Genomic DNA, 16,668 nt, shown 5'->3' with positions numbered 1-16,668 from the left:
GCAATAGACCATTGTGTACCTACAGCTATAAATCTTTGTAACCTTTGATATGGTCATTCTAGGCTGGAGAATTAATCCTGAAATAATAATCCTTTCAAAATGTTTATTATTAGAATTTTTCAAAGATACAGAGTAAAATAGAACAGTATAATGACTTCCTCTATACTAAAGGAATATTTTAACAGAAGAAAAAAACCACATCAGTGAAAATATTTACAGTTAAAAATTAAAACAGTCTATATATGCAGCAAGAGAATGTCTGAATAAATTGTGACTCATCTTCAGGTAGACTATTATGTAGCAATTAAGATGATAAATACGAAAATTATGGAATTGTATAAAGTACGACCTGATATTAAGTGAAGAATAAGAATGTGATGACAATAGTTTAAGAACGTACTTGAGCAAAGGTTGAAAGGAAATATGCAAAATTATTTGTTCTGTTGAGGCGGGGGATGATGAATTCATTTTTTTCTCCTTGAATATAATTCTTTTATTATTTTCACAAAAAATTAAATGAAAGCGATATTCCAGGCTCTGCCCCAAATCAGTCTGTGAGCGTGTCCATGTTGGGCGCCTGTGCCACAGGTAATGTGTTGGAAGGGTCGCACTAAGAAGTGGCAGAGGGTAGGCACAGGACTTGGTTTGGGGGTAGGGGCTGGTTGGTGAGAGTCTCAAAGACTCAGAATGTTAGAGCCACGTGGGACCAGTCTAACACCTTCATTCCGCAGTCAAGGGTCCTGAGGCCCCGAGAGGCAAAGCAACTTGCCCAGAATACCCAGCCAAAGCCTGGCTGTGCCGCAGAGCTAGCCCTCCCACTGAACCAGCTGGCTGGCCTTAGCCCAGTCCCCTGCTTCAGGGCACCTTCATTTCCTCAGAATTGGCAAGAAGGCAGCCAGATAGAGAGCACTCCTCTGGTGCAGACAGGGGTGGGCATCCTGAGCGGGACTGGCACAGGGACACCGCTCCTCGATGCGTAAATCCCGGTGCCACGGTTGTCTCCACAGGACCCTGAGCGAGCGCAGCCAGACCCAGCCCTCCCAGCAGCGTGTGGGGCTGTCCCGGACCATCCGACTTTACCCGGCCACCCAGGCCAATGGCCAGCTGACGTCCAATGCCCTGCCTGTGGGGCCAGGCCTTGAGCAGAGGGACAGTGCCCAGCAGGCAGCGTATCCGGACCGCCCGACGTCCCCCTGGGGTAAGGATGCCCTGCCTCGGGGACCTGGAAGAGCAGGGCATCTAAATCTCTGATGCTCTTCTCCCTGCCTTGTTCTCTCCTCCACTCTCAGTGAAGGGCTGAGTTGTCACCTGTCCCTCATCCTCTCAGCCAATCAACAAACAATCGTCTGTCCAGTGCTTGCTTGCTTTGTGCCAGACTCCAGGGATCCCAAACCAGCTGGTCAGGACTTTGCCTCTTTGAGACTCTTAGACTTTGCTCTATTTCTGCCCCATTGGCCACCCATCCTACCTTCGCTTCCTTCATGTCCAGCTATGAATCTCACCGCCCTGGCCCTGGTCCTTCCAACCCAACCTTCCTAAAAACCCCAACCTCCCTGGACCAAACCGACCAGTTGCATTCTTAGCACCTATGGCTGGGCCTCAGCTTCCCAGAGGAGAGAACTAGCACCCTGTGGAGCCACGCCTCCGCACACACTTGGTTGTGCCTCCACAGCCCTCCCCTGTGTACCTGGGCACACTCTCTCATTTCCAGAGCAGCTCCTCCAACGGCTCCCACTCTCCCAGGTCCCGTTCCTTCAGCACGTGGACACGCCTGCTACCCCCCAAAGAGCTCCTCCCTTCTTGCCCATCTGCCCCACCACGACGCACACTGCCCCCTTACCTCAGCCTGTGCCCAAGCTCATTTCCTTTCTTTTATTTTTCCATTTAAAAAATTGAGGTAAATCCTGACTGTTGTGGCTCAGTTGGTTGGGCGTCATCCTGCAAAGTGAGAGGTCACCGGTTTGAGGATTTGGTCCCCATTCGGGGTGCATATGAGAGGCAACTGATCGATATTTCTCTTTCACATCAATGTGTCTCTCCCTCTCTCTCACCTTCCCTTTCCCTCTCTCTAAAAATAAATAAATACAATCTTCTTTAAAATTGAGGTAAAATTCACACAGTATAACATCACATTTTAAAGTGCGCACGTCAGTGGTTTTCAGTATATTCACAATTTGGCACAACTGCCACTCTTATCTAACTCCAGAACATGGGCATTACTCAAACAAACAAACACACCTCATAGCCACTAAGCCAGCACTCCCTCCCCCTCCCTCCGCCCAGCACCGGCCCCACTGATCCGCTTCTGTCTCTACAGATTTGCGTATCCTGGACACTTTGTATAAATGGGATCATGCAACACACGGCCTTCTGTGTCTGGCTCTTTCAGCTTGCACAGTGTTTTTGAGGTTTACCCACGTGGCCGTACTTCATTCCTTTTCATGGCCGATGACCTCCTTCCTGTCATCTTGAAAAGGCGGTGTCCCTCTTCTTGTCTAGGGCACACACACTTCCTTTCTTGATTCCTCTGGAAAGCTAGGCCACCCTAACCTGTCCTCCCCTCGTCCCCTCTGTCCTCATCCATCAACCTGCCCCTCTCTCAGCCCTTTCCTGGCAGCCCTTTCTGTACAGCTCCTCTGTCCCCCACACACAGTTATTTCTCTATTTTTCTCCGGCTCCCTCTCTCTCCCCTGCCATCCCAGTGAGGCTTCTTCAATGGGTGGTCCGCATAGACTTTTCACGCTGTCCCTCCTCAACCCCTCTGCCCTCCAGCTTCCCTCCCTGGGCTCCCCACACCACAGGAGCACCCCTCCTTTGAATTTCCAGTGCCACCAACTTTAAGTGAAGCAACCTCAGCTCATACTGCTGCAGTGACTTCCCCACCGGTCACTCTTCGTCCCCTCCACCTGCACACCCAGTGGGGAGGGCATTTGGGCCCCCCGCCCTCCGTTTTCTCTTCGATCTGTTACTGGAATTTTTCAGTGACTCCCCACTACCAACCAAATAAGGTACCAATCCTTGCTCTGGAAACCAGCCCTCCTCCCCAACCTGTCTCTAACCATTCTTTCAGGCTTTGTCTTCCCCCACTTAGAAAACTCTCCACTCCGGCAGGTCTGAGCTACACTCTGTTCTCGGCCCTTCCGTTCAAAGCCCAGCTGCACCACTTGCAGCCTGCCCTTCTCCGGGCCTGTTTCCTTACCTGTACAGTGGAACTATTAGATTGGGTATAGGGACGTTGCCAATACTCAACCATTCTAACCTTCAAATGTGGCAACTTCCACTGGTTCAACCTAAACTACTACTCAAGAAGGTTCAGAGTTAATGAGTCTAAAGCATGAGCTTGGCTGGCTGCACACTGACATCCCTCAGTAAATGCTGGTCTGTGAGCTTCTCAAAGGTGTTACTCTGCCCCAACTGTGGGACCTTGTATCCAGTGGGTACTTAGCAAGTGCCCTGGGGATGGATTCATCCCTGGTCCCATGGGCCTTTCTAACCAGACCCTGGAGGTCACAGCTGTGCCTCTCAGCCCTGCCCCCTGGACCCAAGCCCTCTCTCTGCAGGGCTGAACCTCACGGAGAAAATCAAGAAGATCAAGATCGTCTTCACTCCTACCATCTGCAAGCAGACGTGTGCCCATGGGCACTGTGCCAACAGCTGTGAGCGTGGCGACACCACCACCTTGTACAGCCAGGGCGGGCACGGGCATGACCCCAAGTCTGGCTTCCGCATCTGTGAGTCCCTTCGGCCCTCAGACAACGCTTCCCAGCTGGCTCTGTCTCCAGGCTACTGTGGGGTGGAGGAAAGGCATGAAAGGTCTTTTTTAAAGGGCAAGGCCTAGTTGTTATCTACCCTTCCTCACGCCCGGGCCTCCCGGAAAGCCCCTGCATTTCAGGCGAGTCTGGGCTCCCCAGGCCATGCAGATTTGGAGTCCTGCCCCCCTGCATCTCTGTGGGCACTCACTGGCGCCATGGTGGGTGCTGCTAAGTTCTTCCACAGCCAGTCACCTTGAGGTCGATGTTGTAGATTTCTGCCAGATCCCCTGCCTGAATGGAGGCCGCTGCATCGGCAGGGACGAGTGCTGGTGCCCCACCAACTCCACCGGGAAGTTCTGTCACTTGCCTACCCCAAAGCTGGACAGGGAGCTTGCAGAGAGGGGCTCCCACCACAGGGCTCCCCTGGAGGGCCCTTTGAGGCGGTCCACCTACACACTGCCGCTGTCCAACCAGCTGTGTGAGTACAGGGCTGGGGGTGTGGGGCTGAGGGTGCCCTGGCTCACCTGGTAGGGTGGGTGCCAGCATTGTGGTGGAGGGGACAGCGCGCTATCTCCAGGCCTGTCTTTGTGGCCAAACCTCCCTCCTCCTCACCCTCAGGGCTCAGTTCTATTCCCTAAACTTCTCTTTGCCCTTCCATCGGAATTCAGCAATGTATTTGCCCTTACCCCTTACTGGGTGCTATACAAGAGATGAAAGAGTAGAAGGGCAGGGTCTTGCCTTCAAGGAACCCATGAACTTGGAAAATAGAGGGAGGATGGACAAGAAAGAGAATAGCGTCATAAAACACTTCCTATTTCCCCTGCCTTCATTAGGTGCCAAATAAAAGGATATATCTATATATTATCCTATATATATTCTTTTATGACCATATATATATGGTCAGGGAGTGGGTGGAGAGCCCCCTGTGTTCAGGGAAGGCTGCCTGGAGGAGGTGGGCTTCAGGTAGACCTTAAACAATAGGTAGCCTTTGGTTATGCAAAGAGGAGTGGGAGGGGTTCCTCAGCGGAGGGACTGTCCTGAGCTACGACAGGGAGGCGGGACCACACAGACTCAGTTGCGCTGGGGCTCGGGGATTGTACAGGATAACAGGGAAGGTGGAATCGGGAAGGCAGTTTAGAAGCTGATGATGAAGGTCCTTCTTTGAAAGGGAAGGAGTAAAGGGGCACGGCTTCATCCTGTCCTCACTGGGGACTTGTGCTGGGGTTTGAGTACAGAGTGCAGAAATGAAAGAGGCTTTGGAGGTGACACACAGCCAGTGGCCCGCCAGGCCCTGGGCTGGTGGGGCACTCTTCAGAGGGTGGGGCCCTGTTTCCCCAACTCTGACCCCAGCCCCTGTGCCCAGCCTCTGTGAACCCCTCCTTGGTGAAGGTGCACATTCACCACCCGCCCGAGGCCTCCGTGCAGGTCCACCAGGTGGCTCGGGTGCGGGGCGGGGCCGAGGAAGCCCCTGAGGAGAACAGCGTGGAGACCAGACCCTCACTCCGGCTCCCTGCCAGCCCTGGCCACAGCCACCAGGACAGCAACAGCATCCCCACGCGTGCTGGAGAGGCCCCTCGGCCACTGCCCCCAGCGGCACCCAGGCCTCGGGGACTGCTGGGCCGGTGTTACCTGAGCGCTGTGAATGGCCAGGTGAGAAAGCAGCTCCTGCCTCAACCCTGAAGCTTCCAGAAGAGTGATTGCCCCACCCCCCACTCTGCCTCTTCTCCTCTCTCTCCTCCTCCTCCTTATGGAATGTAAGTGCCTGCAGGGTCTCCCGTTCCCCAGATGGAAAAACTCAGGACACGAAATTGCCTGAGTGTAGAGAGGCTGAGCCTGCTGCTTGGGCTCCACTAGGTACCTGTCAGTGCACACAGAAGATGGCCCAAGAGACTCCCCTCTGGAGGGGTACCAGTATCCATGGACCCCGTAAATCCAGGGCTTTCGCCCCTGCCCTCCCCCTACCCGCCCAGTGCACAGATAGTAGGACTATTAGATCTGGAGAGAAAGATTTTGATATTCAGCTGAGTTTAGAGTCACAGAGATGTAGAATTAGCAAATGCAGGTCAAACCCCAAAGCCTTGGGGGTACAATGATGAGAGACACTCCATCCCCCTCTGGAAGCAACCTTAGTCAATGATGGAAAACCAGGTGAGCTTTCTGAATCCAGGCACCTAAGAATAGGGACTAAGCCAAACCTAGGATGGTTTTTCTTGGGCTTGCAGTTTAATATTTCCAGAAATCCCTCTTGAGGTTAGGGACCTGGAGGAGGCGGGGAGTAGCCAGGAGATAGGGACTCTGAGTCCCCAGACCCTCCCTGGCCTCTCAGCTTGTGGTGTCCCTGAGCCTGGGCCATGCCCATGGGGAAAGCTGGCACTGTGGGTGATCCTGGAGTTTGACAGAGGGAAGGCTATACTTCAGGACCCCCTGTCTGTGGACTGGGACAGAGAAGGAGGCAGTCTGCAGACCTGCACAGAGAAGGTCTTACCTTGCCTGGGATGATACAGATATAGATATACTCAAGTCCCCATCACTCAAGTTTAGGGCCTGGCTGAGTGGACTGCAGGTCTCTCTGCTTCTGTCCGCTGACACTTTCCTACCCTCCCTTGGGTGGGGGTATCCTCTGGCAAAGTGTCGGGGGTAGGGAGCTCTGTCCCGGGCTTTCCTGGGACATCTCTGTGCACAGCAGGGGAGGGGAGAAGTGGTGACACATGTCCGTGGCCTTTTTTCCAGTGTGCCAACCCCCTGTTGGAGCTGACTGCCCAAGAGGACTGCTGTGGCAGTGTGGGGGCCTTTTGGGGGGTGACCTTGTGTGCCCCATGCCCGCCCAGACCAGGTGAGTGCTGGGTGCCAAGGTGCAGGCTTGTGAGGGAAGCTGTCCCAGGGCCTGGCCCCTGTTGCAGCCCCCCAATCCCACTACAACCTCCAGGGTCTCAGAGGCCAGGCAGGTGGCACATGATGATAAACTGGGCCACCTTTCCAGATCTGCTTTGAGGGAGCCTCTGGCCAGTGGCCCAGGCCGCTCAGACCCTCTGCCGGGTGCAGCCAGGCCTACCTGCTCCATCTGATTGCCTGGAAGAGGTTCCTCCGTCTTGTCAGTTGTTCTTGCTCAGATTTTGGGGATCTCATCCCATGCTGGACCCTCTTTACCCCTGCGCCCCCTTCCCCATATCCCCTGCCTGGGGACTAGGGGCCCAGAAGTTTTGAGTTGGTAACTTAGTGTTTCCCTCATTCCCTCCCTGGAGGGGTTCCCCCAGACCTCCCCCTCACAGCCTGTGTCTGCTTCCAGTCTTTAAATCAGATTGGGTGTCTGTCCCAGAATGTCTTCAGCCTTGAGAATGGAAAATCCAGTTCCCTGACCTCTTTTGGACAGTGTGGGGAAACCTAACATGTATTTATTCATTTATTCATTCATGCACTCACTCAGCAAGTACTCACTGGGTGCCTCGTGTGTGCCAAGCACTGAGAATTCAGGAGTGAGCAAAACGCTGCGCTCTTATAGGTGTTGACCTTGCAGTTGGAAGACTGTGATGAGCATGGCTTCCGCCCTCTCAGCCTGCCTCCCCCCACTCCTGGCCTCACTCCTGGGCCTGGTCCTGCCATGTATTTCTTTTGCCCGTCAGCAATCCACTGGGTGAGTCAGCTCTGTGGGGGGCCTGGACTGGAGCCCAAAGGTAGGAGGGGCAGAACTGTTCTCAACTTCAGACCCGGCTTTGGAGCAGTGACTATATTTTCCTAACTAAAAATAAGTGTGGACGGTTTCACAGTGTAATATAATTTTTGGTGAAACAGCAAAGGGATGTACTAAGCTCCCAGATTTGAACATCCAGCACATACCAGGTATTGGTCCCAGCGCTGTCCACTGGCCTCTCTCTGCTCCGTCTCTGATCTACAAAATGCAGCCGGTAATAGTACCAGCCTCGTAGCGCTGCTGTGGAGAGTAAGTGAAAGGATGCCTGTGCTTAGTGTTAGGGCCATAAACGGTCATTGTTAATAGTATTATTAGAAAGTATATCTCCAAAAAGGGAAAAGGGAATGGACCCACCGCCCTGCGCGGGAGCGTGCATCAGACTGTTCAGCATCTCCCCCTGCAGGCCAGAGATGTCTTTGGCACTTTCCTTTTCCCCTTGTTTTCCTACCTCCTCCTGGCCGGGCTGATCCTTGAGACTTCCATATCCCACATTCCACTGTCAACTATTTACACTGATGAAGCAAGCTTAAAGTGTCCCTACTGCGCACGCCCTGGACCGACAGTGTAGAATTAGGTCGGAATAGTGCCTCCTGTCTCCAAGCGTACAGTCTGGTGGGGGAGGGAGGTGCAGACAGGTGATGGGCATCAGGAAAACAGTGCTCGGGCAGTGACTAGACAGTGGGAACAGACAGCAGAACGGGGGACACCAATAGGTCCTGTAGCAACATTGTGATATTAGAGAAAGGGCCCCTTCCATTTGTCCTAAATGGTCTTTATAAATAAATATACAAATCTAGGATGCCAGTGGTCCTCTTGATGTGATCATTTTGTGCAGTGCGCAACCTGCACATCTCTATACTGGGGGTAGGAAGTCCTAGCTCGAAATGGTGAATCAGGGAGAGCTTCTTAGAGGAGGTGACATTCAGGGCAAGGCCTAAAGATATATCAAAGTAAGCCAGTCAAAGAGATGGGGAATTGCTTAGCAAGCTAAGGAAATTGAGTGTGCAGGTGAGACCAAGAGAGCAAGCAACATTTCCTGGAGCACAGCACACCCAAAGCTGAGCCCTCCCCCTCTCCGTGTCCCAGGTATCACCTCCCACCACGTCCCTCCCCACCCCCACTCCAACTGTGTCCAGCACACTCAGCAAGCTGGGCACCAGGGTGTAGACCCTGGAATGTCAGGCATTCCAGCACACCAAAGAACATGATAACAACGACCAGGGCAACATAAACATTTAGAACACATTAAAGTGCAGCTGGGCATTGTAGAGAAGGGGCAAGAGCTGGCAGCCTCGTTTGTGTTGACAGGGAGCCACAACACCTGCCTCCACGCCCACGCCCACACCTGGGGCTTGGCGGGGGATGTTTCTTTAAGGAGGCACGACAAGCAAGCTACTGTGCAAGAGTGAGAAAAAGAAAGGCCGGTTGCCAGGGTGGGATTGGGAATGGTGGGCAAGACTTCTGGGTTCTAGAACATTCTCAGCCCTGGTGGCTTGGCCTCTCTGAGCCTCTATTTCCCTGATAAAATAAGGCCTTTCCCCTCAGGGAAGAACTTTGTCATCCCTAGTGAAGTGGTCTAGCAGAATCGGGGGGATGAGGGAAGGGATACAGTCAGCAGCCAGGGAGCCATGTGACTTCATTGCTTCCCCTAATTCACTTTTGGCTTCTGAGCTCTGTGCTGACTGTCGAGAAAGGTCCCTGCAGAATGCTGGTGTTTCTGACATGGAAGAAGGACTGCCTTGGAGTCTCAGTTAATGGCACAAATTCCATTTTCTTCTAGAAAAATTCCCTAGTGCCCTCTTTCTCAGGGAGATGGCCAAGCCAATCTAGAGTAGCCTGTGGTGCCCCCTCTCCCATAAGTGAGTGACAGATGTGGCTGACCTTTCGGACCCCTTTGAGAGCTATCAAAGGTCCCCACTCAGAACTTCCGAAGCCCCCCGGCCAGGGTCTGGAGTGAAACTGGCTTTCAAAAGCCACTTTGATTGGAGCCACATTTTTTGAGTTTTCGTCTGAGAAAGACAGACATCTGGGTTGACTGGAAAGTTGGCCACTGCCCCATCTGTCTTGGCACTGGCTGTGTCAACCCCAAGGCCCCTCTGCCGGGGCCGGCAGGGCTGGCACACAGCTCGTGGCTTGCATTGGTGGGCTCCAGCTGTTTGCTGCGAGGTCGTCTTTCCATCTACCTGGCATGGGATGAGTTCCCCTCAGAACCTGGGCCCTTCCCTGTATCTCCAGAGAGAGTTGACTCTTGCTCTGCCCCTTCGAATAATTTTGCAGCTTTCCTTCTTAAAAACAATAATAGCCACCAGTTACTGAACTTTTACACTATGCTAGGCTCGCAGCTTGCATGATCTCATTTAATTGTTATGACCACCTACAAGCTAAGGCTCTTTATCCCCTTTGACAGATGCAGAAAATTAAGTGCAGAGAAGGCTGAGGTCCTAGGTCACACAGTCAGGACAAGCGGAGCTAGTGTTTAAACACCACAACGTGTCAGATTCTCAGCTGACCAAGCTCCCCTTAATTATGCTGGGGAAGCCTGGGCATGCCTAAAGACAACAGAAATCAGGACCCTGAACCGTAATTTCAGAAACAGGAGGATGCACGCCAGGGTTGTAGTTCATGAGTTATGTGTGCACGAAGGACAATGTCCCTCAGGAAGATTGGGATTGTGCCCTGGCCGGTGTGGCTCAGTTGGTTGGAGCATTATCCCATAACTGAGGGGTTGTGGGTTCGACCCCTGGTTGGAAAATCCCTGGATTTTGGGTTCAATCCCTGGGCCAGCATTCATGGGAGGCAACTGATTGATGTTTCTCTCTTGCATTGATGTTTTTCTTTCTCCCTTCCTCTCTCTCAAAGAGCAATGAGAAAAAATGTCCTCAGGTGAGGATAACAAACATTTTTGGTTGTTTTTTTTTTTAAAGAAGATTAGGGCTGAATAGACAGGCAGGGCAGCAACCTGCAGCTCAGGCCGAAGAGTTAACAGAGACGTACTAACAGCATTGTCTCAGGGAGAAGTGAGTAGGCTTGTTCTGTGCCATTCAGGAGGGCAAAAGCCAGGGTGTGGATGTTTCTGCTGAGCAGAGCTCAACTTGAAACTGAGCACAAGGAACAGCTTATTAAAAACTGCAACTGGGACTTCTGGTCAGGATGACAGAGTAGGTAAATGCTATGCTTGCCTCCTCCCACGAACACATCGAATTTGCAAGTAAATGATAGAACAGTCTCCCTGGAGAGCCGTCTGAAGACTAGCTGAACAGAATTCGTATAACTAAGGAGCAGCCACGTCAGGACTGGGTTTTTCAAAAACTGCAACTGCCCGGCAATATAATGGGGTGTGCCCAGAAGTAGTGAGCTCCCCGCCCCAGGGAGTGTGCCTACCTTGATAGAAGGTTTGTAGAAGGAGTTGGGGAGGGACACTGATTTTTGAGGATGAAGAGGTTTATGTACACATGTGAAATTTATTTGAAACGCTCAATGTAAAGCAAGCTTGGGTTTGGCTTGGTTTCGTCAGGTCCCACAAGGAGTGTGACAGACACAGGAGTGTGATGCACCCCGGTGGAGGGTGGACGGGCGAGGGTGATCAGGGCCTGAGGCCGGGCTGGAGCAGAGAAACATAAGGCAGGTCGCAGCGACAACACCAGTGTCATCGCCGTCACTGCCGTTCAGAGCACTTCCTAAGTGCCAGGCACCACGCAAAGCTCTTCCTCATTTCACTGTATCCTAACAATGCCTCTAGGAGCTTTGGGTGTCACTATCTTTCTTTTACCGATGAGGAAATTGGGCCTGAAACCCCAGGTCTACGCAACCCCAGACCTCTGCTTCTAACTGCTCTCTCATCTGCCTCCGGTGCTGCTTCTCGTGCCCTTGGCATTGGCCAAACTGGAGGACCCCAGTGTGGGAAACAGCTGTGCTGGGGTGGAGTTCCTCTTCTCCGGGACTCTGGGTGAGACGCCCAGGCTCCTGCCCTTAAACAAATGGGATTTTCAGAATTTCTGTTGTTGGGTTGAAAAAAGCAGTGTCTTTGGCTTGGGGATGTTCTGAGAGCTTCTTCCAAGGGGCTCAAAGCATCCTGGGAATTATGTCTGGACTCATGTTAGCGCCCTCCCTGCACAAGTGGGGCTGTTCCCGACACGTGGCATCTTGGGCCGGGAGAGCGCCGGGAAGGGACGGGGGCAGGGTGGCTGGGTGGCACCTGTCTGAGCCGGGTCTGACCAGACCTCTCCCCACAGCACTGTTTGTGGTGACCAAGGTGCCCGCTTTGGCTCTCCTGCCGCCCTGAGGAAGCAGTCAGAGCACATCTTTGGCTGGAGAGTCTACAGTATTGGGAGGGTCCGTTAGGATTTCACCAAGGAGGAAAATCTGGAATAATGAATATTATGATAATGACCAACATGTGACAAGCATTATGCTCAGAGTTTTACATGCTTGTTCAGTGTTTGCAATAACCCTCCCGGGAAGGAATTGTCACCCCCACTTTATTGACACAGTAAATGAGGCTCAGAGAGGTTAAGTAACTTGCCCAAGTCTCTCCAGCCAGTGAGGGGCTGCAGACCAGTTTGCTCTTCTTGAGGTTGTGTGGAAGGGAGGGAGGGAGGGAGGGAGGGAGGGAGAGGAGGAAGGAAGGGAGGGGAGGAAGGAAGGGAGGGGAGGAAGGAAGGGAGGAAGGAAGGAAGGAAGGAAGGAAGGAAGGAAGGAAGGAAGGAAGAAGGGGAGAGAGAGGGAGGAAGGAAGGGGGGGAGGAGGGAGGGGAGCCTTGGGGAGCACCCAGAGGCTGTGGCAGGCCCCGTGCTAGCCTCAGTCTGCCGCTGATCGCCTCAGTCAAGTTGATCCTCACAACCCACGAATTAAGTTTCCACCCCCACTTCTACAGGTGAAAAAATTAGACTGGAGAAGGTTTTAAAAAAGACTGAAGGATGTTAAGGAATGCTCCCAGGTCCCACAGCTCTGACTGGAGCCAGGAATTGGGTGCGGGGCTGCCTGCCCCAGCACCCACACCCTTTCACCTACTACACTGGGAAATAGAAGTTTCTCTCCAGCTTTCCCGCCTACGGTTTGCAAATTGGGGTTCGGCTCCAGCCTGCTCATGCACCCCTGCGCACTGAGCTCAGCCTCATCCACCTCATCCGGAGTGTGTGTGTGAGTGTGTGTGTGTGTGTGTGTGTGTGCTCCCTGGACAGAGGGGTGTGTGGCAGGGGACCCTCCACATCTCTCTGCTGCAGCCATCTGTCATCACAGGCTGAGACAGGCATGGCTTCTAAACAGCCATGTGGCCAGACTTACGTCTCCACCTCCTCGTTCCCAAGCTCTGTCATGGAGTTAGGGCCAAAACTGTCTCCAGCAATTAGTTTGCTCTTGTTGAGGCCTTCCTGGGAGTTCCAGCGGCCAGGGGGGAGAGGTAGCCGGGCAGGGGCGGGCTGTGGCCGGGGCCCCTGCTTCTTCCCTGGTATGTGCCCAGGCTGAGGTGCAGCAGTGAACGGACAGCCGGGGTCGGGGGCCGGAAGACCTGAGTGCCAGGCCCACATGGCCCGGGTTCCTGTACACACATCTACCCTATGTGATTCTCGGGCATTTGGTGACATTCAGATGCCCTGGAGTTCAGGGTGATCCCAGCTGACCCCTCAGGGCTGCTTTGGCTTCCTTGGGTCTAAGAGTCCCAATGGCAAGGTCACCCGCATCTTCCCAGTGTTTCCTTGAAGCACCCGTGGAAATCGGGGGTTAGCAGCCATTCTCTCTCTCTCTCTACGTCTCACAAATCCTCAGCTCTCTACGCGTTGATCCTTGAGCTGGCTGAGCAGCCACGAGGGCTAGTACATTCTTTACCATTCCCTGTACTGATTCGGCACGGCGCTCTGGTTGTGGACATTGGGGAGCATGTACCCAGTTTCTAATCAGCTCTTCTGACCTCCTCCTGGGCATCCTTCTGTTTCGTTTTGTTTTTAATCCTCACCCAAGGGCATGCCCACTGATTTTAGAGAGACAAACTCCATGTGAGAGAGAAACATCCACTGGCTGCCTCCTGTATGTGTCCCTATCAGGAATCGGACCTGTAGCCTAGGTATGTGCCCTGACTGGGAATTGAACCCGCAATCTTTTGGTGTACGGGATGACACTAACCAGCTGTGCCACCGGCCAGGGCTCCTTGTCCTTTTCTTTATTTCCCATTGGCTCTCCTGATCCCTTGTAAGAAAAAATGGGAAGGGGGAGGGTGACGCAGGGGAGAGGGAGGGTTCCCAGAAAGGATGATATGCTTCTTTCTGGCAGGTGTCTTCCTGCGACCTCCGACCCTAAGATTCTCAGCCTGGACACCTCCTCAGGCTTGCCATGAATTCAATCATTTATTTATTGGGGAACAGTAGAGAGGAATGGTTCAGAATTTATCCTCTGGAGGCAGATGCCTGAGATCATAATCCCAGCTCCAAACACCTCCTGGTGACCTTGGACATTTTTCCCAACCCCTCTGCGCCTCAGTTTGCTCATCTGTAAAAGTGGATAGTATTCGTAAGTACCTCCAAGGATTGTCATGAGGACTGAGTAAGTAATATATGTAAAGTTTTCATGATAGGGCCTGGCCCATAGTGAGTTCTGCTTTAGGGTTTGCTCTCATCATTGATTCAGTTTTGATTGAGTGTCTGTACTGTTCCATGCACTGCGCTCGGTCCAGAGACACAGCGATGGTGAAGGAGACAAGGTCCTCGTCCTCATGGAGTTTGTGCTTTATCGGGGAGAGAGGCAAGCAAACAGCCTGCCGTGCTAAGTGCTGTTAACAACAAGGGAGCGCCTGCGTGTGTTGGGGGCACTTGAGAGGCGCGCCTGGGGTGGGTGACGGGAGTAGCGATACCTGCCTCCCCCCATTAGGACTCACACAGCTCAAGAGCTGGAGCCCAGTCCCCCAACGGAGCAACAGGCAAACCCTGAGCGGGGCTTCCCACAGCAGGAACAAATATTGCAACTTATATTCGCATCTTTTTAATCTTAAAAAATTAAGCTTTACTAATGTCTGTCCTCACTCGGTCCATGTATCCAACTGTCACCTGTCGTGGTTGGCACACACAGTGGCAGGGAAGAGTGGGGTTCCAAGAAAAGGGGGTACATCCCCTGTTTGCTTGGCATGTCACAGCACATGGCACACGGCAGCGCTTGGTCGACTTGACGTTCCAACGGTGTCGTCTAGTTTTAACTTCGGCAAGCCTCACCACGTGGAGAAGCAACTTAAAAATCCCTGCAGAGAAACCGGGTTCAAAATAATACTAATGACATAATTGCAAGTAATCATTAAAAAATGCAAGGCTGGCACTTCTCCTCTACCATGTAATCAGCCGTGGAGCCCAGGACCCAACTGTAATTTACATCTGCTATCATTACTAACAATCCTTGTCCTAGTGTATATCACGTGCCCTGAGACAGCACCTAATGACAGTTGAAGCTGTCTTGATTTTAAAAAATATTAAAAACGCCAAGACACTGACACTTTGCTGTACAAGTGGGTGAAAGTATAGTTATTTCTAACATGTCTCCTGGTATTTGCAAGAATCTATTTCAACAATAAAATGTATAAAGAATTATCTTTTTCATAAGCCACTAAAGAAAAAATGAACCAGAGGACACATATTCCCAATAGTAAGTGAATTCTTTAATTTGAAAAAACAAAACAAAACAAAAAGAAACGCTGGCAGTTCACCTGCTGACGCTGTGTGTGGTTCGGCGTTGCGGTGGAGAACGCCGGGTGTAAAGCCCCTGTGGCACAGACTTCACCGGCAAGCTGTCCCCGCTAAGGAGTCACAGCCAGAAGGCGGCAAAGCGCTACAGGAAGTCATCACGCAGTTAACTGTACCGAGCAAGACCTTTAAAGTAGGACAGTATCTTTATGGAACTTTGTGTTGAAATAATGCCTGCGAAAATCCCTCGAACCCTTTGAAAATGTCTGGCTATGTCTTTCTTGGCAGAGGAATTGTCAAACTTAACGATGAGCTAGTCATTTTTAAAAAACAAAAAGATGCGTGTCCCTACTTGCTGCCTGTCTCTGTGATGACAGGTGACTGTCCGTAGTGTGCTGCCTGCTGGAGCTTTCGACAGGGTTGACAGACTCGTCTGTCCCTCCAAAGTAACGGAGGCTTTCCCCTGTTCTCATGTAACATAAATAGTTTTTAATTGCTCTGTAAAGGAAAGGGGGGTGTTGTGAAATCAAAGCAGAAGTATCAGCACCAAAATCCAGAGAATTACTTCCTCATTGTGGAATGCTGTCAACGATCTCCATTTACACACTTGAAAAAATTGAGAACTGGGATTTTCTGACTTAGAATTTGTAAGAACATCAAACCGACCTCCCTATGGGGAGGATGGAAATTTACTCGCCAGATTTCAACAGCATCACGTGGTTGGTGAACGTGAGTGAAAAATAAAGGTCATGGTTTTGTAAGTGCAGTCACTGATGAGTTTCTTCCGTCTTGAGTAGGACACTTTGTCAGTTACAGCAGCATTAAAACCAAGTATCAAAATAGACTGAACTAAGCCAGGGTGCGAATTGTTGTATCCAGATGTTTAAAAACCAATGAAACAACTGTAGTTATGTACAATGTAACCATTAGGAGAAACTGGGTGATGGACACTCAGGTAGCATTTTTTGCAACTTCCTGCAAATCTATAATTACTTCAAAACAAGAAGTTCTAAAAAAGTAATGAAAGGTGTTCAATCATATGTGATACTGTGTTACACCAATATAGTATACTATGTACTATATATAATACTATAATTAGATACAAGATACATAGTTACTAAGTATCATTTTTTTTAAGAGCAAGGTGGACTGAGAGTAGCCTGGTAAGAGCCAGGGAAGGGGTTTCCACCAAGAAGGCGCAGCTGCCCAAGGTGATGACTTGGGAAATGGGGTCTCGCAGCTACAGAGTGGGCTGGATGTCCAGACTGCACCCCACTTCCTCACATGGGTGACAGAGGAGCCCAAGAGAACCTCATTGAGACCTGTCTGTGTCTTCACTCCTCAGCCTCCCCAGTGATTGAAAATGGTCAGCTGGAGTGTCCCCAGGGATACAAGAGACTAAACCTCACTCACTGCCAAGGTAAGGATGACCAGGGCCAAGGCTGGGCCTGGGAAGGGAAATGACAGAGGCCTGATGATGCAGGGACACCCCCCTCACCGTGCCTCACCAGGGGACACTGCCTGCGTGGTCTCCACTGGGCACCTCTAAGCCCCAACCTGGAGCAGCTCT

General features: G+C 51.8%; 1 protein-coding gene across 3 annotated transcripts in view; it reads left to right on the top strand.

Annotated features, from left to right (window-relative positions):
• The window catches only part of LTBP2 (latent transforming growth factor beta binding protein 2), an 89,212-nt gene that overhangs the window by 38,369 nt on the left and 34,175 nt on the right, over positions 1 to 16,668 (top strand). For all 3 annotated transcript variants that reach the window (XM_053927752.1, XM_053927751.2, XM_024568352.4), the window contains exons 4-9: positions 1,008 to 1,198; positions 3,561 to 3,731; positions 4,024 to 4,230; positions 5,116 to 5,402; positions 6,483 to 6,585; positions 16,444 to 16,518. In XM_053927752.1, coding sequence (XP_053783727.1) covers positions 1,008 to 1,198; positions 3,561 to 3,731; positions 4,024 to 4,230; positions 5,116 to 5,402; positions 6,483 to 6,585; positions 16,444 to 16,518 — 1,034 coding nt within the window. The remainder of the gene's footprint in view (positions 1 to 1,007; positions 1,199 to 3,560; positions 3,732 to 4,023; positions 4,231 to 5,115; positions 5,403 to 6,482; positions 6,586 to 16,443; positions 16,519 to 16,668) is intronic.

The sequence above is a fragment of the Desmodus rotundus genome, chromosome 7 (assembly GCF_022682495.2).
Source record: "Desmodus rotundus isolate HL8 chromosome 7, HLdesRot8A.1, whole genome shotgun sequence".
NCBI lineage: Eukaryota > Metazoa > Chordata > Mammalia > Chiroptera > Phyllostomidae > Desmodus > Desmodus rotundus.
Note: the sequence above shows the minus strand (reverse complement) of the source record. Positions and strands in the feature narration are given on the sequence as shown.